The sequence below is a fragment of the Gekko japonicus genome, unplaced genomic scaffold (genome assembly GCF_001447785.1).
Source record: "Gekko japonicus isolate JY-2015 unplaced genomic scaffold, Gekko_japonicus_V1.1 scaffold263, whole genome shotgun sequence".
Lineage (NCBI taxonomy): Eukaryota > Metazoa > Chordata > Lepidosauria > Squamata > Gekkonidae > Gekko > Gekko japonicus.
Window position 1 is genome coordinate 1,339,669 of NW_015161957.1, and position 26,528 is coordinate 1,366,196.

Below are 26,528 nucleotides of genomic sequence, written 5' to 3' on the forward strand. Positions count from 1 at the left end.
AGACTGCTTAGATCTCTTTAATGGTTTGAAGGCAGCAGGAGCAGGCAGTAAAATATGTTTGCTGGGAAAACCTCAACATGGCCCCATGCCATTATCCTAATTAGGGATGGGCACAAACTGGCTCACAGACTAAAGTTTGTGACAAACTTTGGCTGGTTCATGGTTTGTAAAGTGAGGTTCGTGGAAGCACACCCGTCACAAATATTTCATGATCTTTGCAGTGGTTTGTGGTGGTTTGTGAAATGGATACATTTCCCAAGGAACCTGGTGTCAATAAATTAAACTCCAAGGCAACGGTAAGGGTGGAATTCTCCAGCCTTAGAAACACCAATAGAAACCCTCCAAAGCTTGACAGGCACTGCTGGCTGCCAATAACAGAGCTCCCATTCAGCATTATGGGATCTGAAAACTATATAAAGCCCATCCCTCTTGGTTGGGTTTTGCTGGGAGTTGGAGAGGAATAGGCCAGATAGATGTTGACAAGCTTTGTTGGACAGTTGATTTTTGCATAGGTGAACTTAGGGCTTTGAACCACCCAGTCTCTCTGTTCATTCTGAGCAGTGGAGCTTAACTACTGCTGTGGGTTCCTCAGAAGAGAGGCTACATTTCAAAACAACAACAACAACCCACTCCTCCTGAATCTGATTGTGATATTCTATCACTCTAGTGGGTGCCTTTCGGTGCTTGTGGACTCAGGGCTCTGTGTTCCATCCAGCTTTTCTGCTCACACTGAGCAGTGGGGCATAGCTCATGGGTGCCTCAGCTGAAGGCCTACATTTATACACCCCACCCCTTCTTATTGTACTCTACTCTCTCTGCTGCTGAGATTTGCCTGTAGGTGGATTCAGGCCTGTTATCCAAACAGACTTTTTGCTCACACCAAGCAGTGGCGCCTAGCTGGTGGGTGCCTCTGCTAGGGTTGCCAGCTTTGTGTGAGGAATTACCTGAAGATTTTGGGGGGTGGAGCCTGGGAAGGGCAGCCATTTTCTCCAGGGGAACTGATCTCTATTGCCTGGAGAACAACTGTAATAGCAGGTAAAACCCAGTAGGGTTGCCAACCCCCCCCCCAGTTTGGCAGGCCTTCCCCCACTTTTTGGGGGGTTCTACCCACCGCCGGCCAGCTGGCTAATGGGGGAAGCCCTGCCCCCAAGCCCAAACACCCACAGCCACTTCTCTCCCTTCTCCCTGCACTTAAAGGGGCTCCCTTTAAGTGCAGGGAGCTGGCATTTACCGTGTGCCTGATCTCCAAGCGAAGCCTTCCAGCTCCCTGCACTTAAAGGGGCCCATTTAAGTGCAGGGAACTAGCATTTCCCTGCGTGCCCATTGGGCGGGGGGGACATCCCCAATGTGATGTCATCACATCAGGGATGCCCTGCCCCCTCCGGGAATGCCCCCTAAAGTCCCCTGCTGGGGGCTAAAATGGACTTGGCAACCCTAAACCCCAGCCTCTGCTGAGGGCCTACACTTATACACACCCCACCTCTCCTTTTTGCTAACTGCTCTCTCTGCTGCTGGAGTTTGGGTTTTAGGTGGACTCAGGGCTCTGAACCACACAGCCTCTGCTCATGCTGAGCAGTGGGGCCTAGCTGATGGGTGCCTTGGCTGAGGGCCTACATTTATACATCCCACCAGTGTTCCCTCTAAACTGAGTTAGTGTGAGCTAGCTCAGTTTTTTAACCTCTGGCTCACACATTTTTATCTTAGCTTAGGAAGGATGGCTCCAGAGAAAACTAATTTATACAGTAGCCAAATTGCTTGCTCACACCTTTAATGCCAGTAGCTCATAAAGTAGAATTTTTGCTCACAAGACTCCACAGCTCAGAGGAAACATTGCACCCCACCTCTCCTTATTGTGATCTGCTCTCTCGGCTGTTGGGGTTTGGTTTTAGATAGACTCAGGGCTCTCATCCACTCACACTGAGCAGTGGGGCCTAGCTAGTGGATGCCTTGGCCGAGCGCCTACATTTATACTCACCACCCCTCCTTAGTGGGGCCTAGCTGGTGGATGCCTCAGTTGAGGGCATATATTTATATACCCTTACCCCTCCTTATGGTGATCTGCTCTCTCTTGCTGCTGGGGTTTGAGTGTTAGGTGAATTCAGGCCTTAGATCCACATGCCAAGCAAAGGGGCCTATCTGGGGCCATTTTTTACACCCCCTCCCAGGTTCTGTCCCCTCATGGAGGACCATGAGCTGATAAGTATTGCCCAATATGCACTGCTCCACAGTGGTGCTAGTCAAGGCTCAGCAGTCTGGGGTGCAAGGCCCAGATGGTGGACCTCTGGGGCACCCGGCAGCACAGCTACCTCTCCCTCACCATCCACTGGTGGCAACTAGAGGACCTTTCTGTCCAGACTGTCAGGCCCAGGCCCTAGGAGGGGACAGTCCTGCCACCTGGCTACAAAATCATTCTGATCCATGCACTGGGAATGGGTGGAGACTTCAGGGCTGCAAACATCAAAGCCAATATCCAGAGTTGCTTGAGAGAAATGGTTGGGCAGCACAAACATAACCTGTGGCTATATGGTCATGGATGCCGGTGCCAACATGCAGGTAGCAGTGAGGACTCTGCACCTCAAAGGCATTGTCCGCCTGTAGCACACACTTCACCTGGTGGTGAAGGATTCTCTGGGTTTTGGGAGCACTGTCAAGACCACCTGGGATGCTGCCACCCTTGAGCTTGAGCTTAGGTCCCCGCTCAAGACCTGTTGGCGCCTGCCCCCCACCCACCTCTTACGCAGCATCAAATCTGCACATCTGCTGTGGGAGAGGTAGGGGGAAGGGGATGAGCCTGAACACTAGCTCATTCAGAACATGGGCGCCCTCTGAAACACCACCTATGCCATGACTGCACGTTTCGTGGAGCAGAAGAGTGCAGTGCAGAATGTCATCTTCTCTGTAACCATCATGCATGGGGAAGAGAAGCTCAGAATCAGTTCCAATGACTGGCTGACCCTCTCCCAAAAGGTGCATGTCTTCAAGCCATTCCAGGACACCACCAATATGCTCTGCACCCACACGGCCAGTCTGGGGCAAGTCATCCCCCCATTTGAGGGCTGGACTGGGTGCTGGCCTCTGCACTGCAGCTGGGCCCTGAGGGGACAGCTGTTTCCCATGGGTCCAGGCTTTGGCAGAGAGATTGCAGCTGGGCATTGACACCAGGTTACATCCACTCTGCAAGGAAGGGGAGTACAGGTTGGCCTGTGTGTGACCCATGGATTTAAGGCAGTATCACTCTCCATAATGCAGACCTTGTGGACTGGAAGTGTGAGATCTGCAGAGAGGTATGGAGGTTTCAGGCCAGCAAACATGGCCAGAGGAAACAGCAGGCAGAAGGAGCTGGGGAGGAGGAGCAGGATGTGCACCCCTCTAAGAGCCAGATGAAGCAGAAGCCCCACTACTTGCTGTTGGTGGTGAAATGGGAAGTCAGCAGCAGCAGCACCGGGGGAGGGCAGGTATGCTATGGTGGAGGATTCTACTCAGTTTATGGTCAGGGAGTCCCTTGCTGAGTCCCCTGAGCTCACCAGCTCTGATCCCTTGGAGTACTGGTCATGCAAGGCCAACATCTGCTCTGACGTCTCTTGTGTGGCTACGAATCTCCTATCATGCCCTTCCACCAGCATCAAGAATGAGTGGGTGTTCTCCCATCTGGGAGATGTCTTCAGCCCCCACCGTTCTTGCCTGGACCTGGTCAGGGTGGATGAGTTGTCCCTCCTGAAGTTCAGACTCCCCCTGCTGGGCCACCCTGCTCTGGAACTGGTGGACTAAGATCCAGGCCTCCTGTCATCCCCCCTGTGTTCCCCCCTCCTTCCCTCCCCTCTCTGGGTGATCCGGCATGTGGGTTGTGTCCCAGGAGCTTGGGTGGGAGGAAGGCCGCTTCTGCCAGGTGGGGGTAGGTTGGCCCCTCACAGGATCCAAACACATACCTCAATTTAAAAAAACCTACCATAAACCTTATGGACCAAAATGTTCCTCATAGCACAACAACTGCCTATTGGTGGAACAACATCCACCTCAGCAAATATCTACCTCAACAATCATTGACCTGTACAAGAAAGCCCATTTGAGTTCAACTTTTCATTGCTTTTCCAAAACTCACAACAGACAATCTCACATCCACACAATGTGTTCCACTTCCACTAATGGTAAAGAACCTGAAATTTCACCCAGGGGTGGGCTGTGACCAGAGGATCCTGGCGCTTGGGCCTAAGGGGGGCTGGGAGCATTTTGGGCATGCTTTCCTTTCTTGCGGGATCTGGCTGGGGTGCTTTTAAAGCTGGGTGGGGCCTAGGGGAGGCCCAGTCAACCCTCTATGGATGTCCATTCTTGCCTCTCTGTTCCTCAAAATCTGCCTTTCTAGACCTGAGGGGTGGCCCTGCCACTGTGATGCTTATTTACACTTATTTGCAATGTAGAATTTGTCCAATGGATGGGCTTGCTTCGGGCTTAGTCCCGGAGTTGGACACTCCCCCCCCCCATGAAGGGTGTGTGCTCTGTGGCTGGGTGTCAAGCCTCAAGGGGTGGTTCATGTCAAAACTTCAGGGATGCATGCCCTTTCCCACTTTTCAGTCTGTCCTTTGGATGCTGGCTGCAAGCTGCAGCCTGAGGGGGAGGGAAGTGGGCATGACATTGTGCATTTAGGATTTGGGGGGGTCTCCCATTTGCTTAAAGTCTTAAGGGCCTGTCTTGATCTGTTGCTCCTCCGATGAGATGTTTTCTTTGCACTGCTTATATTTCCCAGGGCCACAAGCCACAACATCCATGGATATTGTCGCACATTCAGGCATTTTGAGGGTCTTTCTTTGGTCAGTCTCAGAGGACATTGGCAGAAGGTTCGATCCACTCTTTACTATTTTGGTTTGCTCCTTCCGGTTGGGGATTGGATGTTCTGTGGATATAGGGCTTTGAGCCAACCTTTCACTCGCCCTCTGGCAAAATAATCACTGTGCATGGCCAATTCTTTTCAATGCCAAAAGCCACTACTTCAACAGTCATCATGGGACACTGTGGGGTTGGACTCATCTGTGATGGTCTTGGGTCTTCAAGCCACCATGTCAAAGCTTGTTGTTGATCACTTCTGCATTTGGGTCTCCTCTTCTTTCTCTCAGGGTGCGTTCAGACGGGGGATTTACAACAGTTAGGGTGCCGGTTCCAACCGGTGTACTTACGGGCATTCAGACGGGGCACATCTGCCTCCTGTCCCTAACCGTTGTAAATCCCTTTAAACCGTTGGACTCTGCCACTAGGTCCCAAGTGGTGGTAAACTGAGTGCAACGGTTGAAAACGGTGCACCCCGGCATCTGATCGCTCTCCAAACGTTGTACAGCTACTTCCGTCGGAAGCCTGAGGCTTCCGGCTTTCCCCCACCATTTTTTTTTAAAAAAATAAGCGATATGTGCTCGGGTGAAGCTTCGCCCCGAGCGTTTGTTAAGAAAAAAAAAAAGCCCTTACTTTAACTTCCCGGAGCAGTCCAGGACTACAGGGAGGCCAGGTTGGGCTTTAAACTTTAAAGGTAAGTCCTTACCTTTAAAGTTTAAATGTAATGGGGGGGTTGAGCATGCGTGTGAGTGGGCGTCCACCGGAGGGATCCGCAAAATGGAGGGTAAGTGTGATCGTGTTTCTGCCGGCATAAACTGCACCGGTTCCAACCGGTGCAGTTTATGCCGGCAGAAACGCCCCGTCTGAACGCACCCTCAGTGTTCTGAGCCACCTCCATGTCTTCCTTCATGTTTCAGTGCTGCCTCCTGGGCCTTCTGTGAAGCCCTTCTGACCTTTCCGAGCATGACCTGCTTTGGGGTCCCACCCACAGCAACACAATTGTGGGGAGCCTTTTTTGGGACGGCCTCCTGTTCCCCCTCCACTTCTCCCTGCTGAAAGGGGAGTAGGCCTCTTCTTCCTCCAACTGGCCTTTCCTCTGGTGGCAACAGGGTTGGGTGCACCCTTTGTAGATGCACATGGAGGACAAGTCTTGGGGGGTTGTGTCCCTCTGGGAAGCATAACTACTTTCTGGCATGGGGCTGGGAGGGGCCATGGAGGTGTGTCCTCCAGGCAGGAGTAGCAACAGGGAGTTGGGATGTGAAAGGAGAGCATGCTTCCCCTCCTCACCCTGTGAATCACTGCTGTCAGAGGTGTCTTGGGGCAGTGCTGAAAACACTTTTGCCTCTGTGGAGAGCCCCAGGAACAGATCAGGGGAAAGAGGCTTTTAGATCCCTGGTGAAGCTCTGCTAGAGCTGGCCTCCATTGGCCTGTCAAGATGGGTTTGGTGCCTGGGGACCAGGGGCCTGAGGCAAGGTGTGTCTGGAGGATTTTTCTTCTCCACATGATGATCACCCTTCACACCCACTTTCATCCTGACAGCACTCAGAGGGGTTCACACTCAAGAGGCATGGGTGGGTATAAACATGAAAGACTGTTTTTGGGGGGATGTAATCTGCCCCCCATTCTGAGAGATTGTAGAGGAGTGGGTGGCAGGGTGGGTTTCCCTGTAGCTTGTACAGGGTCTGTTCTTTACACTCCTGAGCCTGTGCCTGTCATTTCCCCAAAAAGCACTTTCTGGAGGACACCTTCTCTGGGGGGTCATAACTTGGACCTCCCAAGTCCAATCTCCACATAACTCAGAGGGAATGTAGGGGAGCATTCCAGAGAGGTCGTCTGTGATTTTTGTGCCTCTAGCTTGTACAGGGTCAATTCTATACACTCCTAAAACTGTGCCTGACATTTCCCCAAACACTTTCCTGGGGGCTCCTTCTTGGAGGGGGCGTAACCCCTAAGTCCAATCCTCACAGAACTTGGTGGACAGGTAGAGGAGTGTCAGCCAGAAATCTCCGGTGGGCGTAACCCCTAAGTCCAATCCTCACAGTTCTTGGTGGACAGGTAGAGGAGAGTCAGCCAGAGATCTCTGACGAGTTTGGAGTCTCTACCATGCTGGAGGGCTGTTCTGCCATATCACAAACATCACAAACCTGTTCAGTTTGTATAAAGCCATTTAGCTTGCAGTGGTTCATGGTTCTATTTGCGGGTCCACCACAAACCATGAACCATCACAAACTGCATTTTCCCAGTTTGTGCCCATCCCTAGTCCTTGTGACGGTAGTGTGTATTGATTTTGGAGTTTAACTGAGGGCTATATCCCCACATCACACTTCCCCCTCACAACACAATGTACACATGTGGTAGAGGCCAAAATAATATGGTTTTACTGGTCTGCAAGCTTACTGCTGGCCACCCTGTATGTGAATTTTGATAGTGCTTTTGAGGTATCCTTTTCCCTGCCTTGACAAAACCCTATTATAACCCTTCCACAGTTAAAACCAAGGAGGAAAACAGAGGTGGAATGCAACCAGATAAAGGTTTATTTACTGGGGGGGGAGGGGGGGGGGGGGAGATGCAGACCTCAGCTTGCCCAAATAGCTTTCCAATCACCCAGAAATACTGAATATGAGATCCATATACCAGTGTGTGTCACACCAGCCCACCCCACAAAATTGTCCACTTTCACCTCAAGGGACTGGATAGAGAGCAAGATCCCTACTTAGCTTAAGAAACCTCTAAAGCCTTTATTAAATGGCTCTTTCCCCCCCCCCTCGTACTCCTTCCCTCCTCCCTCCCTCCAAGTGTTCAGAAGAACTAGATTGGTCATTTCTGGCTTTCTCTCCAGACCACCTGGGTACAAGGGGGATTGACATCTACTGAAAAAGGGATGGAGTTGGCTCTGTGGAGCCCCCATTGCCTGTAATGACCTGGCACACTAATAATCAAGTGTGTGAATTGGGCCTGGGGTGGAGAGATCAAGCTGTTATGAAGAAGCCCCCATGTGGTGAGCTCCTGGGAGTCTGGATTCATCCCCCTGCCAGAATTAAAACAAAAACAAAAACCTTACTTGTTATTTCATATATCAGTGCTTACTCTGTATGAAGGAAACACCATTAATGTTTTATGAGACTTGAATCATTTGACATCCTGATAGAGTCTTACGTTCTTGGAAAGATGTGAAGAGCATCTGGAATCGGCTGCTTCGACTGCCTTCATCTGCCCACATGCGGATTACTCCAAGACCTGTGCGCAGCATCACATCATTAGCAACAGTGCTGCAAAACTTAGCTTTTAAATCCTCCACTGAGCTACTTCCATCATAGACAGCCACAAAATTCCTTTTGCACTCATTAGAATTCTGCATTTCATAGTCCAAGAACCGTAAATATATCTACAAAACAAAAAAACAGTGAATATGACAGCATAAACCAACATTGGAACAAGAGGCAGTCAACAGCATTCTTTCCTTTTTGTAAGGAAAATAATCCAATTTGCTATTTGAACGATAGAATATTGCTCATGTTGAACCTTCTTGCTCAGTAACAAGTTGCAACAGTACTGGAGACTGAATTACTATTACTAGATAAGGATTTTGTAATTCAGTGTGAGTCTGTTTTCCAGGGAGTCTTTCCCTGAGAAACACATAATTTGCACATGTATGAAGTTACTTGTATTCTTCAATCAGAGACTATAGGTGTTTAATATTACCCAAATGGAAGTAGTCAAGTAAAAATCTGTTTCTTATACTTTCAGACATTGTTATGTTATTTGCATATTCAGGAAAAAAAACCCATAAAGCTAAGAATTGTTCTTATTTCCTTTGGTCAATATGTGTCATCCTTCTACCAAGTAGAAAATCTGCTGCTTGGAAATCTGGAAGCCACTTGAAACTGAGGCATTAATCTTCTCAAGCATTTTGAATGTTATATTTTTAATAAACCAACTCTTTTTTTAATAAATCAACTCTAACATATTTATAAGCAAATACAGAAAAAAAATATAATTTATAGAAGTTCTTCTTAATTATACATTTTAACTAAATTTCTATTTTCAATTATCCTTAAAGCCAAGTTTGGAATTTAGGGTTGTTGTTTGATTCTTTTAAAAGCATCCCTGTAATGAAGAACAATTGTACAACTGCAACATCAAATTTTCTGTTACAATGCTATAATTCTGTTATAATCAGTAGGAAGTTATACTATGAAAACAGATTTAGAAAGTTAAGTGAAAATATACAGTCATACTCTTAGAAGCTTGAGACTCTGTTGGAAGTTTGTGAAAGGTTTAGTCCTACCTGCTTGGCTGTGACTTCTATCTAACCTAACAAAAGGCATTCTGATGCTTGGTATTGTTTCATAATGGCTTGGGCCAAGCAGCCCTCAGGACTAGCTAGTATCCCCCACCCCCAGCAGAAGGGAAGTGTATGTATATGGGTCTGCAGGAAGAAGACATATGGCTCAGTTTTGGAAGAGGTGCTGACAAATTCCGAGGCAGATGTTGGAAAATAGCAAAAAGAGGAGGCAGCCATTGCTGCGAGGGCTGACTACAGCACCTTGGGGTACAGACAGACACTCTCCCTCTGTCTGTCTGAGGATATGATTATGTATTTTAGTTGATCTTTAGCTCTGCAGGAGTGCCTCTGTGCCTCCACCTTATAACTATTATTAGACTCCTGCATGGGAGTTTGTTTCAAAAGGGACTGTTTCATTATTAGGTAGTTTTTATGGTTTTGTTTTATTATTATTTATTTCATCATGTTGTTTCATTTTCATTTTTCTTTGCCATTATTATTGCCTGCTGGCTTCAGTGGAAGACCCTAACCCTCTCTCTGGTCTGTATCTTCATGATTTTCCATCCACATTTGACAAACCCCAGAGGGATTGCAGTATTCCCATAGCACACCCACACTGCCAAGTTCCAGACAGGTAGAATAAAATCTCCCCCCTTTGAGTTAACGAAAGGCACCCATGTTTAACATGAAAGTCCATGGGAGAGCTCATAGAATGGATCCAAACTGTAGCACAGACGCACTGCAGCCACTTAGCTTGAAGAACAGTAGTATGAGGAAGAGGCAGGTGACAAGGCAAGGGCATTGGGTGGTACAGGGAGGGTAAGGCACTCATGCAGGCAGTCAGCAGCAATAGGACCTTGAAGTAGATTTGCTTCGATGGAGTATAAGGTTTGAAGAGCAGCAGGCAAGCAGAGGAGTGCGGACTCCAAGGGGAAAAATGGCACAGTAGTGCAGGCATTGGGAGGAGAGAGGAAGACAAAGTCTCACTCAATATCCTTTAGGATTGGAACACCTCTCTCATGTATGTGATCCTTGTGGCTACAGCTTGCAGTCCATCAAGAAAGCCCAGAACCTGTCTCTTGCTCCCCATAAAGAACACTGTGCTCTCCTTATGCCCTTATTAAGAAAATGTTGTATGCATTGTAAAAGTGAAACCAATAGAAGCAAGGGCTGCAATAATGAAAGAAACTAGAACAAAACAAACATAAGTCATTCCCCCGCCCCATTATGGACTGTCCAGATGGGAGATTTGTTTTGTTTTCATATTAATTAATGCTAATTACAGAACAGCCCATTTTTGAAATGATTACAATTAATAATGAAAGACAGTAAAATACTACAATGACACCATAAGTATTAAGTGTTCTCTTCTTCAATAGAAATAGACTTGGGTAAGTATAAGTCTCTGCAGGGTAGGGTTGCCAAGTCTTACCTTTAGCTGGAGTGGGGGACTCCCGGCTGTTTCCTGGAGCGCGCGCGCACCGCAACCCCGTCACCCGGAAGTGATGTGATCACGCTGGGCATGCTGGGGGTGGGGCCACGACCATCTGAGGGAAAACCATAGAGTTTTCCCTTGGATGACTGTGGCCCCGCCCCCAGCGTGCCTGGCATGGTCGCATCACTTCCGGGTGACATGCACGTCATGTACTTTGGGGTTGGGGTTCCCCCCGGGGCGCGATCCACCGGCGACAGGGAACGGGCTTCTGGGGCGTGGGTTTCCCCGCCCCCCGGGGGGACTTGGCAAGCCTACTGCAGGGCTTTGTTTGTTTGTTTGTTTGTTTTAAAAAAAAGAGGTGCCAGAACTCTCAAGATGGAAATGAAGTTTTAAACATTTTTAAAAGAATTTTGTCAAAGAGGTTCTGGAACTCTGTTCCAGCACGTTCCCCCAGAAAAAAAAAAGCCCTGAGTCCCTAGAAATTCTCACTGTTCAGAAAAGTAGAGTGAGCATTACAATACAATGGAGAACTAATTATTCTTTCTATAGGCTTCTATATAGAATCAATCTGCACAGAATAATTGCAAAGAAAACAAAAAATGCAGGAAGGCAGAATTAATCTTTTGACCAATCAAAGCATCTATTTGCCAAAATAATTAAATAAGTGTTGGGAGCATCCCAGTCAATCAACAGATTAGCTAATTGACTTTTGTAGAATGTGAATGTCATCCTTTTCCTGTGATACTAAGCATTCATTATATGTATTTATTTATCAGATTTTTTTTATCCTGCCCACCCCCCTCAGAATGGGGCTCAGGTCAGATAACAACATAATAGTACAATAACAAAACCATAATTTCAATAAAATCCAATTAAAACTCAGCACACAGCTTTTGGCATAAAAATCTACAACATTGTTGGTAGAGTCCACCAAAATTACATTAGTGGGAAGCCTGGTGGAATAATTCTGTCTTATATGTCCTGCAGAATGCAGACAAAAGTCCTGCAGGACATGCTCGTTTGGAATTTAAGGCTGTGTCATTGAAATCAACAGAACCTCTGCATTAATGTGTTTATGACAGGGGCCAATCAGAGGGACTTCAAACTCAAAGAGCACCTGAGATTTAGACCCACATGCTCCCTTGATCCGTGCCCTTCATGGCTAATCAAAGCTGGCCACAATAGGCTTTGAGGTGCGCTAAGGGAGATTATTAACAATTCCCTCTTGGAGGGACTGTTCCCTGGGGCACTCAAGAAAGTGGTGGTCCGACCTCTCTTGAAAAGCCATCCTTGGATCCAGTTGAATTGGCAAATTATCGGCCAGTTTCCAACTTGCCCTATTTGGGCAAGATAATAGAGAGGGTTGTGGCAACTCAGTTGCAGAACTTTTTGGATTACACTTCCATTTTAGATCCCTCCCAGTCTGGTTTTCGCCTGGGCCACGGGATGAAGACATCATTGGTTGCCCTCACGGATGACCTCCGGAGTAATCTGGATTGGGGCAGCTTGGCAGTGCTGTTGTTGTTGGACCTGTTGGCAGCATTTGACAAGGTTGACCATCAGCTGCTGATCTACCGCCTCACCAACACTGGAGTCCAGGGGCTTGCCTTGCAATGGCTTGCCTCCTTCCTCTAAGGTTGGGGACAAAGGACGGCACTGGGGAAACAGTTATCCCAAAGGCACCCACTGGGCTGTGGAATGCCCCAAGGGGCAGTGCTGTCCCTGATGCATTTTAACATCTATATCCTCCCCCTTGCCCAGATTGCCCAGAGGCATGGGCTGGGATGTCATCAGTATACAGATGACACCCAGCTCTGACTCCAAACGGAAGATCTAGACTGGGCACTACAAGCCATGGCTGAATGGTTTAGAGTGAGCCAACTGAAATTGAATCCAATGAAGATGGAGGTCCTGTGCCTGAGCTGGGGTGGCCCGAGGGTAGGGATCCTGCTCCTGACCTTCGATGGGCCACTGTTCGTGCCAGGACCGGAGGTTAGGAGTCTGGGAGTGCTCCTGGATGCCTCCTTAACAATGAAGGTCCAGATAGCAGCCAGTGTTCCCTCTAAACTGAGTTAGTGTGAGCTAGTTCACAGCTTTTTAACCTTCAGCTCACACATTTTTGTCTTAGCTCAGGAAGGATGGCTCCAGAGCAAACTACTTTATGCAGTAGCCAAATTGCTTGCTCACAACTTTAATGCCAGTAGCTCACAAAGTAGAATTTTTGCTCACAAGATTCCACAGCTTAGAGGGAGCATTGGTAGCAGCCACTGCCAACTCAGCCCTTTACCACCTTTGGGTGATCAGGCAGTTGGTTCCCTTCTTCAAATGCAACAACTTGGCAACAGTGATCCACACGACAGTCACCTTGAGACTTGACAACTGTAATGCTCTCTACATGGGGCTGCCCTTGTCTCAAATCACAGCAAAATGCTGTGGCCAGGCTTTTGATGGGTCTCCCTATGTGGGAGCCAGTGTTCCCTCTAAGCTGAGTTAGTGTGAGCTAGCTCACAATTTTTTTGCCTCTGGCTCACTCATTTTTGTCTTAGCTCAAGAAGGATGGCTTGGGAGCAAACTAATTTATGCAGTAGCCAAATCACTTGCTCACGACTTTAATGCCAGTAGCTCGCAAAGTAGAATTTTTGCTCAGAAGACTCCACAGCTTAGAGGGAACATTGGAGCACATCCAGCCTGTGCTGAAAGCATTGCACTGGCTGCCCATAGCATAACAAATTCGTTTCAAGGTACTGGTTCTTACCTTTAAAGCCCTTTATGGTCAGTGGCCTACATACCTGAGGGACCACCTTTCCCCACATGTTCCCCAGAGAGCACTACGATCAGGGTCCCAAAATCGACTGGCCCGGGTCTCAAGGAGGCCAGGCTGGCTATAATCAGGGCCATGGCTTTCTCAGTGGTGGCACCATTCTGGTGCAACCAGCTCCCAGAAGATATCAGGGCCCTGTGTGACCTTATGCAGTTCCACGGGGCCTGCAAAACAGAACTCTTCCACCAGGCTTTTAATTAAGGAGCCACCCCCAACAGTTGAAGGATAGAGGACCCTGCCCCCTGGAGTCCCCAACAACAGCCTGTGCCAGCAGCCTAAAAGAAAGATCCATGAGCCGACTGTGAGAATAGATCATCGGATAATGGCTGTCATCGTTAAATAATAATAATAATGATTACTAGCACTTTATAATGTCAGATGGGGTCAGAAGGTTTTACGACTGTTTTAACAGCTATTTATGTGTTTTATTTTTATGTAAGCCATCCTGAGCCGGCCTTGGCTGGGAGGGCGGGGTATAAATTTGATAAATAAATACATGTATTTATTTATTTATTGGCATTTGTTAGGTTAGAAAAGCATTTGCTGTTTTTTTTAAAAAAACATTTAATTATGTCTCTCTTTTTTAATGCTGTATTTTGTTTTCTTGTGTCATTTTTTAAAAATTCTTTTTATGGCTATGGGCATCAAAAGCTAGAATTAGCCCAGGACTCTTTGGAACTCTGAGAGGGTATGCTTATGGTTAGCCCATAACTCAAATAACTAATTTTTGAAGAAGACCATTATGCCTGTAGAAATACAAGGGTTTAATCCTCCCTTTAAAAAAAAATCCCTACCAAAATAATATGCTGTAACAACTTTAGTAAAGGTAAAGGTTTCCCTTTGAGACTCCAAGTGAAGGGCGGGGTATAAATCCAATCTCTTCTTCTTCTCTTCTTCTTCTTGCTTGTAGGCCAGTTGAATCCAACTCTAAGGGGTGGTGCTCATCTTCATTTCCAAGTTGAAGAGCCAGCGCTGTCTGAAGATTTTTCCATGGTAATGTGGCCAGCATGACTAAATGCCGAGGCACACAGAACGCTGTTACCTTCACACCGAAGTGGTACTTATTTATATGCTTGCAATTTCTTGCTATTGAACTGCTAAATTGGCAGGAGCTGGGGGGCCAGAGACGGGAGCTCACTCCATCACCCGGCACTAGGGCCTCGAACTGCCAAACTACAGACCTTCTAGTCTACAGCTCAGCGTCTTAACCTCTAAGCCACCGCAGCCATGTAACAACTTTACTAAAGTTCGTAAAACTGTCATTGGTCAGGGCTTAAAAGAGAGAGCAGTTGGGACTCCTGTGTAGACTGACTTAAATCCCACAACTGAAGCAAGATGGGATATTAGTGTACTGGCTTGCATCTAATGGCTATTTTCTGCCATCTGAAGGGTATTTCTATCAGCAAAGTGAGGTGGTGGTGTGGTAAGTAATAACATCTGCTGATTTCCCTGTCCCATGTTTATGCCTATTGTTTGTACAAATTCTATGGTAATGTTTTGGAGGACAGGGTGGACAATATCAGAAGCAGGAAGCAGGAAAATCTTGTTCTGTGAGCTCTTCTCCACTCACAGTTCTCACTGGATATGATCTAATAACAAGAAATAGCATATATAATCTGGCAAATTTCAAACATGCTGAGCTGAGCTGAGCTGAGCTGAGCTGCACTTCAATGGATGGACCCAAAATTTAGTGTGTCTCACTTTCCCTCCATTCTTGATCATGTTCTGTACAACTGTGAGAGATGAGTAGAAATACAGAGAAGTGTAGAACTGGTTCAGAAGTAGGAGCAAGTAAGCAGCTGAAGCAAGGCAAAGAGCAAAAGGAAGGAGAAGAAAAGAGAAAGAGCAAGACCATTTCAAAGGGAAAGAAACCCTCTCTTCCCTTTCCTCAGGATCCCGTATGAAATTTGGTGATAGTTAATGATTTTGCCCTCACCTGGATGGCCCAGACTATCCCAATCTCATCAGATCTAAGAAGTTAAGCAGGGTCAGTCCTGGTTAGTATTTGGATGGGAGACCACCAAGGAATTCCAGGGTCACTATGCAGAGGAAAGCAATGGCAAACCACTTCTGAACATCTCTTGCACTGAACTGTATTTTCCATTGCTAAACATCCAATTAGAAACTTAACTCTATCATTCATCCCATGAGAAGATGATTTGTTATAGCCACTATACCCAGGCTGCATCCAGCATCACTGGATATTATTCAACCATGGCATTAGAACAACCATGCAAAACTGGGAATGCTGTGATTCCTAGGAGTTGCAGAGTAGCACAAAATTCAATGAGGTGTGTATGCAGAACCTTTTTATTGGTCCATTGGTTGCAATTAAGTCAAGCACAATGGCTCTGTGAACTTGTCCTTTATCAGGGAAGCATTGCAGTTTGTTGTAATTTGGTTGTACTTGTATTTCCTTAATCTGACTTCTATGTAATTTATAAAACATATTGTTTTCACTAACAATTTAGTGCCAAAATTGAAGACTATTTCACTATCCCAGATTGGTTCTCCCTGATCAATTCATCTAAAAGCTTCACCCATGACTGGCCAGACTGGCCTGCTGATTTGCAAATAACATTTTTTTTTAATCTCACTCTGGAGCAAAACAAACACCCCCTCCATCTCCATCCCATAGATAAAATGAACAAATATTTAAGAACATAAGAACATAAGAGACGCCAATGTTGGATCAGGCCAAAGGCCCATCCAGTCCAACACTCTGTGTCACACAGTGGCCAGAAATACCAGTGCCATCAGGAGGTCCAGCAGTGGGGCCAGGACATTAGAAGCCCTCCCACTGTTGACCCCCCCCAAGCACCAAGAAGACAGAGCATCACTTGCCCCAGAGCCCCTAGCTATACCTTGTGGCTAATAGCCACTGATGGACCTCTGCTCCATATGCTTATCTAATTCCCTTTTGAAGCCGTCCATGCTTGTAGCACCCACCACTTCCTGTGGCAGTGAATTCCATGTGTTAATCACTCTTTGGGTGAAGAAGTACTTCCTTTTATCCGTTCTAACCCGACCGCTCTGCAGTTTCATGGAGTGCCCACGAGTTCTTGTATTGTGAGAAAGGGAGAAAAGTACCTCTTTCTTTACCTGCTCTTTCCCATGCATAATCTTATAAACCTCGATCATGTCACCCCTCAGTCATCTTTTCTCCAAGCTAAAGAGCCCTAAGCGCTTTAACCTTTCCTCATAGGGAAAGTGTTCCAACCCTTTTATCATTCGAGTTGCCCTTTTCTGCACTTTTTCCAAAGCTATAATATCCTTTTTAAGGTGTGGTGCCCAGAACTGCACTCAGTATTCCAAATGAGGTCTCACCATTGATTTATATAGGGGCATTATTATATTGGCTGATCTGTTTTCAATACCCTTCCTAATAATCCCCAGCATAGCATTGGCCTTCTTTATTGCAGTCACACACTGTCTCGACATTTTCAGTGAGTTATCCACTACAACTCCAAGATCTCTCTCTTGCTCAGTCTCTGCCAGTTCAGACCCCATCAATGTGTATTTATATTTAGGATTTTTGGCTCCAATGTGCATCACCTTGCACTTGGCCACATTGAACCCCATTTGCCATGTTGACGCCCACTCGCCCATCCTTGACAGATCCCCTTGGAGTGCCTCACAATCCTCACTGGTTTTCACCACCCTGAACAACTTTGTATCATCCGCAAATTTAGCCACTTCACTGCTTACTCCCATCTCCAAATCATTAATGAACAAGTTAAAAAGCAGTGGACCAAGTACTGATCCCTGCGGTACCCCACTGCTTACCACCCTCCACTGAGAAAATTGCCCACCTACACTCACTCTCTGTTTTCTATGAACTAGCCAGTTTTTGATCCATAAAAGGACTTGTCCTTCTATCCCATGATTTTTGAGCTTACTTAGGAGCCTTTGATGAGGAACTTTATCAAAAGCTTTCTGGAAGTCAAGGTAAATAATATCTATTGGATCCCCCTTGTCCACATGTTTGTTTCATTACCTAAAACCCCTGACTTGCAACCTGTAGTTCACCAGACTAAGCTTTTACCCCATGGCCGCTTGTAAGCATAACAGCAGATTAAGGGAATCCTACTCCCATACTATCAAGCAACAAAAGCTGATCAAATGGGCAGTTCTGCATTGGCTTTTCCCTCCAATGTTTTACCAAAGATACAGCTCAAAACCACATTCAAATACCCTGGAGCAAGCCATACTGACTGCAAAGTCACCCCTGAATGGCCATAAATCTATGCAGAAGGTACCATAAAACCTGATGATCAATGAAAGTGAAAGCGGCATGCAATGCAGAGGGGAATTTCTGTTCCAATGTAAGTTTGGTAAAAACAATGGAGGGAAAAGCCAGTGCAGAATCTCCCAAACTCTTGTGTGTGGCTCTACAAAAACTGAACCCTTTGGCTTTCATCTACAACATAGGTTCTCAAACTTATTTGGCCTACCACCAAAAGGCTGCTTTAGATAGGTTCTGGACTCTTTCTTTATGCTTCCACTGCCCCCTTATTTGTATTCAGTGCCCTCCAATTGCACCCAAGGCTCCGACCACCCACCTGGATCATTCCAGCACCCTCAGGGAGTGGTATTGCCTATTTTGGGAACCAGTGATCTACAAGCTCCTTAGTCTGAAAAACATGACAATGGATGCAGCAGTCTTTATTCTGCATTTCACACATTACTAATCAGGTGCAAATGACTCAAGAATTCTAGCACTATTGTTTCCGGCTCTGTGGAGTATTTTTCATTCTTCTGGACCACTTTCTAATGGTGATTTTGCTTTAGAGGCTAATCCTGATCACTTGCATCATTCATCTCTTTCACATATCAGCAATAAACCCTTGGTATCTACTGCAATTGCTTACTCTTCATGGCAGAACAGGCCATTAGGAATAATCAGAAAATTATAAGGGGGGTAGATGTTATCTAGAGAAAACTCTTTTACTGAGGCAATAATGTGCATTTTCAACTCAGTTCAATGCAATAATTACTGATTTTACCATTTCAACCTCACTATTTCTGCATTCTATTTTAAAAGAAGATGGCTACAATAACACAACCCCTGTTAATGTCATAGAACAATAACTGATGGTCCTTGGAGCATATCCAGAGGACTTTGCTTAGCCATATGCATAGATAAAATTTTGTCCTATGGGAGTGATGGAGCAAGATGTCTCATGACTAAACTTTATTATCTTTGAAACTAAGGAGGAAAGGCAGTCATGGTCTTTGCAGAACAAATGCTGAAAAGGGTAAGGGACTCAGAAACATGATGTCCTCTGCTATCATTCTCCACCCTGGTTCAGGGTTCACATTTTTCATCCTGGCCTGGATACTATTGTTTGATTTACTAATAGGTACTTTCACAGAGCTCTGACCTGAATGGCCCAGGCTAGCCTGATCTCATCACATCTTGGAAGCTAAGCCCTGGTTAGTACTTAAATGGGAGACCATTGAAGAAGTCCAAGGCTGCTACGCAGAGTCAGGCAATGGCAAACCACCTCTGTTCATCTCCTGCCTTGAAAACCCTATGGGGTCACCAGGGGTCATTTCCTGCAGGAGCACACAGGAGCGGAGCTCTGGCAGTAAAGAGCCCAGGGGGCGGGCACATGCAACAAGCCCTTCTCCCAGCAGCTCTAAGAGCAAGAAGCAGCCAGGTAAGTTGCAGAGCCCCCCCTTCCCCCCCCCAGTCCAAAACAGTCCAGTGGCCCCTTTAAGACCAGGTTTTATTCAGGTACAAACTCTCCCTCCTCTGCGAGGACAGATCTGCACATTCTCCCCTAATAGCTAGCAATCCAAAATAGTCCAGTGGAGCCTGAGCGGTGGATGTTGCCTTCTGACACACTACAGGTGATGTCAGGGGGTGTGGCATATGCAAATAAGTTATGCTAATGAGTTATGCTAAAGAGCTCCTGCACATCTTTTTCTACAAAATGATCCCTGGGGGTCACCATATGTTGGCTGTGACTAGACAGCACTGTCCACCACCATTTGCACAGCAAGGGGTTTTCCAGGATTTGTTCTCAGATCTGGATTCAGTACTTAACCCCAGAATATGTCAAGTTTAATATGTAAAACAGAATATGGCCTGTAAGGTGGAGCTGTTACATGCCTTCAGCTGAGCCAGCTGTATCCACATATGGTCTTTCTGAGGTTGCTGTCACCCATCCAATAACTGCTGGCTATTATTCATCTTTTACCAACAGGCCAGGGAACCACTTGCAACCAGCTAGTTTCTGTTCTTGGGTTGTGATTGAGGTCAATGAGTTAGTATAATTTAATTCAAGGTTTTGCAGTTGGGAAATTTTTATCTTGCTATAATTTTAAGCTCATACCTTTGTAATGTTTCTAGAAGTTATCTATTTTTCACAAATTTTATAGGATTGTTTTACCCTATGGCAACTGTTTAATATTTTATGCAAATAAAGGTATTTGTTTGTTTGTTTGTTTGTTGTGATTACCATTTTAATGTATACTGCGGTGTTTTAAAAACTTTTAAATTCTGTTTATTGTATTATTGAAATGTTGTTACCCGCCCTGAGTCCGCTTGTGAGAAAGGCGGGCTATAAATATGAAAAACAAACAAACAAATAAATAAAAATACTAATGTGTATAATCATTACCACCACCACCACCATTATCATATAATCTTCCACCCCCAAAACACTACTACTCCTTTTTCTGAGAAGTATACTATAGAACATGGTGGAAGTCCAGGAGGAATTACAGGTGGTGGGAACAATTTGAAAACACTCATTAAAAAATTCCCTACAGGATTTGCTAAACTGTCAGGGACTTGAGTAGGCTGATTTCCTTCTTACACATACACACACACACTCACACACACACACACACACACACACACACACACCCTTTGGCTGTTCTCAACATTAATTAGGTCCATGGAAGAGCAAACGGGTGCAGAAAAACACAGCTTTTGAAGCTTATGTAGTTACTAGTAGGCCATTCCTAAAGTATTCCCTCCTCCACATTTTGTTTGCTTAAGTTAAATGGCCTGGCAACCAGCAGGAGACCTGGGGAGGGTCATAGGGGTGGTCATTGGCAATGGTCTGACACCACTTCTAGAAAAACCCAGAAGTGATATTATGCCTCTCTAGGAATTACCAAAAATTGTATGGTTTTCCCTGGAAGTGATGTTAAGTAGCTACTGGGAGGCTGGCTAGCTTAATTTACAGCTACATTTTTTGGCAAACTCAGGAAGTTCCCTGCATAGGTAGGTAAACTTGTGCAGCAGACATGTCTCATGCCACAGCCCTAAACCAGGGCCTCATGCAACTGTTATTTATACACAAAAACGCTAGAGACACAGCATTTTTCTATACCTGGACAGAAGTCTGACTCTTTCTACCAGATGGGAGAAAACATACTTAATAGAGTTGGTAATACTGGATTCAAAATGCTTTGGAGAAGGGAAGGGCCAATGTGATATAACAGTTAACACAGCAAAGCAACTTAGAACTTGAGAGACCATCTTCAAATTCCTGCAGAGCCATGAAGCTCATTATGTCATCTTTGACCAGTTACACTCTTTTGGTCTAATATGTCTGCTGTGAGATAAAAATGTGGAACACTACTCTACAACACACTACCCTGTGAACTGAACAAATTGATGCTCCCTGGGTCCTTTGCTTCTTTCTCATACGTTTTGTATTCTTTAATGTCCATGGTGATAAGGGAGAACACTGGGAAGAACAAGGGTGAGATTTATACTATTTTGTGGTTTCCTTTTCTGACACAGTGGGAAATTTGCCCCAGGAATAAGTGGGGCCATGGAAGAGGGCACAGGAGCAGAACAATGAATGACCAGTTTTACTCAGCCTGGAATCTGGTTTTAGTCACTAATCACAAACCACCCTGCTGTAACTTGCCTGTGTGAAAGAGTGCATGCCTCCAAGCAAGAGCAGAATGCCTTTAAAACCAGTGAACAACCACTGTGTCAAGTGGCTATCGTTACCCCCCCCCCAAAAAAAAAAATTCTGGGATAAGAACCAAAGAGATATAATGTCCCAGCAGATTTAAACTCCAGAATCCTTCACAACAAAAGAAGGATTATACTATAGAAGCCAAACAACTAAGGCAGTATACTATCCAGGCAGTCTTAAACCTCACCAAATCTCACTAAAGAAAAATAAGGTTTGGGGGAGGATCTAAATAAATCTGAGCCAAGAAGAATCAATTCTTGGATTGTCGGGACTTTGTCCTCACTGCAGAGTAGCCACACACATCTATTTACTTGACATTTGGGATCTTTTTTAAACTGGAGAAATTGATTTCCAGGCAGGTTTAATTTAGGACGATGGAGGACAGGAGGGCCTGGTGTGATGTGATCCATGGGGTCACGAAGAGTCGGACTTGACTATGCGACTGAACAACAACAACAGTTTAGGAACCTTCCCGGACCTCCACCTTTCCTAAGACAGTTTGGAACCCTACCCCACTCTCTTACGCTCTGCAACATCTCTTGAGAAGAAGATGCAGGTTTACTAATTAAAGCAACCAGGAACTCCAAATATAGTCATAAGCAAATTGTCATGCCCTGCACAATGAGTCTCTGTGTTTAGGACAATAGGCACTGGGCAACTCTGGCTCTGCCCTCGCCATACAATTTCTGACTCTGGGCCTGTGTGAAGGTCTCACGTGTACCCGGGGGGAGGGGGAACAAATGGTGATTCCATAGATTTGTTGACCTCCATGTGGTAGCTGGAGATCCCCTGGGATTACAGCTGATCTCCAAGGAACACAGATCAGTTCAGCCAGATAAAATGGCTGCTTTCGCAGGTGGTCTCTATGGCATTATACTCCATTGAGGTCTCTCCCCTCCCCAAACCCCACCCTCCTCAGGCTCCACCCCCAAATTCTCCAGGTATTTCCTAACCCAGAGCTGGCAACCCTATCAGGTTCCAGGGGAAAAGTTGAAATAAGCTGTTTTTACTCACTAAGAAGCAAAACACACCCCGATAAACATTTCTTCTTATTTTGCATCAATATCTGAAGACTAACGTTTTTCAGGGCAAGGACCTGCAATTGAGCCATAATCTTTCTTGTTATAAAAATGCAGCTCGGCTTCTTCTCTTGGTATTTTGGTGTCTAGTATAGCTACTTTAAAAGGAGCAAGATGACACCCTGCTATTTTGCAAGCCACCACTGGTATACTTTGTATTACAAGGGCTATCTTGTAATAAACCATGACATCTCATGTGTTCCTACTTCAGCTTGAAAATTTCAATGAGAACCACTTCCAAACTTTCAATTCCATACAATTTGACTACAGTAAGTGGCAGCTAGACAGCTGAATGCTGGTTGTGCTTGAGCTTTGTGATGTCACTGCAAATGCCAGGGCCATTAGCAACAAAAGTGATAAAAAAGTTCACTATAGCTGTGGCATATATAATTTATATCCATTGGTCATATTATGCCTTAAATAATTGTCACCTTTAAGGCTTGCATTCTTGTCCTAATAGTAATTTTAAAAAGCACTGCTGGCTGAATTGCACTTTTTTATTTTAATGTGAAAAATAAAAAGGCCTGACTGCATGTATTAAGAGAAAACAATTACTGCCAACAGCAAATAACATATAACTCCATTGGAACAGCCAGATCATAATCTCTTTTTAGTGCATCACTTCTGATGAATTCTCTTTCTTCATCAGTCAGTGACAGTTTGCTCTGACAACAAGACTGATTAGGTAGGACAGGAAATGATTGCAAGATTCAGCCAATACCCCAGCAAAGCTTACTGAATTCTTGCATTTGTTCATTCAAAGATGAAAACACATTGAGGTTGAAGAATGTAGATCCACTGAGAGAGTTAGAAATCTGCCCACAAAGATCTCAGAATTATGTTTTTTGAAATGTAGAAGGTAAGTGGTTAATTTCTAATCCAAATAAGTGGTAAGGTTCAACTCTGCTAGAAAGAATTAGCTTCTATGGCCTGGGAGTCTTCTCTAATATTCCTAGATTTGTGGGAACTATGATAATTCCATGGAAATGGGAATGCACTTTGCACATGGTCAAATTTACTTTTGCCATCACTTATTTGGTAGAAAGCTCAGCCATGGCTCTGAAAACAGGCTCCTGTGGAGTTAAAGTAACTCTCTGCTTTGCCAGCTATGCTTAGAGAAGGCTTTACAAAGTTCCCCCTGAACATGTCTGAGCAGGGATATTACTCAGCTAGACAAAGACAGAGAGAGAAGAATTAAGACAGGTGAATGTAGAGGACTCATTGCTTCTGGAGAGATTTTCTGCTAGGGTGTCTTTTGGACTACTGATAATGTATTGCCTCATCTCCCTACCCTATTGCTTCCTTGCCTTGTTCCCATAAGTCCCATTGTGCTGGCAGACAACTGCTCCACAATCAATCCAATGGCATCTGGGAGAAGTGAATCTGGAGAAACTAAATGGGAATCAACAATGCCATCCTAAGCAGAATTACACCCTTCTAAGGCCACTGATTTCAATGGATTTAGAACTGTCTACCTCCACGTCACTGCCACATCCATGCCAATCATGGATGGCTTCAAGAGGGAATTAGATACACATATGGAGCAGAGGTCCATCAGTGGCTATTAGCCACAAGGTATAGATAGGAACTCTCAGTCTGGGGCAAGTGATGCTCTGTATTCTTGGTGCTTGGGGGGGGGCAACAGTGGGAGGGCTTCTAGTGTCCTGGCCCCACTGCTGGACCTCCTGATGGCACCTGGTATTTTTGGCCACTGTGTGACAGAGTGTTGGACTGGATGGGCCATTGGCCTGATCCAACATTGGCTTCTCTTATGCTCTTACTTAGGATGTCACTGCAAGTTTTCAATAAATATAAATACCTTTAGCACCAATTACATTTCATTTACTTTCTAAGATCTTATAGATGTTTGCCTGTGGCCTGTCCTGGGATCTGTGAGCATAAGCAAAAAGCAGGTTTATGAAGTTGTTTGTTTATCTAGGGAATTTTCGTGTTGCCTCTCCTTGAGAACCTTCTAAAATAACATAATAAATCATAACATTAAAAGTTATCTATTACACTCTAGCATTAAAGAAAACTAGTTAGCTAGACAATATGGGAGGAGAGGATCTTTCTGGTACCCCATTTGGGTACAAGCCACTTGGGGCTTTAAAATCAAGAGCCAGCACTTAGATGTAGAATGTCTGACAAATTTAATAACCAAAATTAAATGGATATAAAAAATTATTACTTGAAAATGCAGGTTACAAACTCCTTCACAGAACTAGGAGTGCTAGTAAACAGCTACTTAGGATGATATATATGGGGCATCCTGTCAACCAAACACCCATAAATCAGGATTCTATTACAGTATCACAAACACAAATGCTCTCCACAATGTTAGGGATTTGTCTTTTTCAGGTCAGTCATTCTTCACGTCTCTAGTAATTTCACAACTCCACTAAAGAGAGATTACTTGGAGAATTCTACAGTTTTACCCCAGCACTCAGCCAGCTGTAGCATTCATTCAGGGAGCTCTTACACTATTCTTAGTAAAGTTTCCTGGGTTGGCATTCAATCCATTTCCTCAGCCATTAGACATAAGTGTAACACTTTGATCCCTGTTTCTTCCCCTGGAGCCAAGATAGGTTTCCACAAAGTCATAGATCATGAACAGGGTGAGAAGTCCATGGAAGATAAGCAGAAGAAAAGATTTGTGTCTGATCCTGCTGCCCTGACAAGGGACAATTGGCAACTGGGAGGGGGGCACTGCAGCTTATTTGAGCTGGCAGCTCTTTGTAGTAACTCCTTCAGACTTGATTCTCACGGCCAAACCATCCCAGTTCCAGTGAGAAGTTCAATACATGTTGAGATTCCAGAAAACCCTGTTTTCAGAAAATTAATGTTCAAAAAAATACAAAGCTTCAGGTTGGATCTAGATTTTCTAGCAGCAGAATTCACTTTCTTGCCTCCCCGTAACTACTGTAGCCCACTGATCTCCACAAAATTCTGCTTTTCAGGGACAGGATGATTGTGCGTGGGAAGGTTGCAGCAGTTAGGGGAAACTGGTGAAAATTGTCAACTTAGTTTAGATCCAACCTGCTAAACACTGTTTAGTACACACTCACATGCAAACACACACACCCAGATGGATCTAGGATGCACATACATATCTATGTCGAGGCAACAGAAAACAAACGTGCTTCATGATGGGAAGAATGGCTGCAAGAAATGGCCCATAATGCCTTGTGATCAGCAGCAATTCCTGGCCATGAAAACCAAGAGAGGCTGGAGCCAATTAGCTGAAAAATCAATCCGGTGAACATGAATGAAAAATGAGGGTTGACAGAATAGGGTGAATAGATTACATATTCGTCCATAATCAAATCAGGTGTTCTGACGAATTCTTAGAATATATTCAAACAAGAAATCCTCAGGTGCATGTTGTTCATTTTAAAAAATTTACATTCATCAATTTCCTTATATGTTGTGCCTGCATTTCTCTCCTTGTTTTTGTTGTTAATTTATTCCTTTGTTTAGAATGTGGGCTTTGTTCTTTTTAGAAAAAATGTTAACTACACTTATTATTTATGTAGAAAAAAATTATGCTGCCACCTCAGAGTCCTGCTTTAGGTGGCTTACAATTAAAAAAAAACATAGTATTAAAAAAACTATTTTGTTACAACATACAGGGAAAAAAGAATAGGATAATAATGTTTGGAAAGAGAATTACATGCTTCAATTACAAAGTGTATCTCCAATCCCTGTCATCTTCTTTTCATAATGGGCTATGTAAACATCATTTCCAGCAATGTTTTCAACCCTTTCCTTTTTTCTGTTTTTTTAAATGCACTTTATTATCCCAGACTTGGGGTGGAATATTCCACAAAGATAGATGTGGAAATTAAATGAAAAAAATGTGTGGTCCATTTAGAAAATTAATATATCACCTCTTTCCAGACCAGCATGAGGCATTTACAAGTAAAAGCATATGATAAAATCATTTTTAAAAAAGAACATAAAGTGGAAGGCATGGACACCACAGGGCAGTCAACCGCATTAAAACAGAGAAATGCATGGAGGACAAAAGTTAGGAGACTGAAAACAAAGTATTTTCCTTCCTTCTCGAGGTCAATTTGACCCCACTTTCTGTTATCAACCCTACTAATGTCATTGGTGGCAAATGTTAACCCCGGGCCTCCCC

The 26,528-nt window shown here is 44.9% G+C and overlaps 1 protein-coding gene across 1 annotated transcript in view; it reads right to left on the bottom strand.

Moving 5' to 3' along the window:
* LOC107126031 (neuropilin and tolloid-like protein 1) overlaps positions 1-26,528 on the bottom strand; it is a gene marked incomplete at its 5' end in the record, with an annotated part of 72,057 nt that overhangs the window by 41,181 nt on the left and 4,348 nt on the right. The window contains 1 exon segment of the mRNA XM_015429526.1: positions 7,975-8,203. Coding sequence (XP_015285012.1) covers positions 7,975-8,203 — 229 coding nt within the window.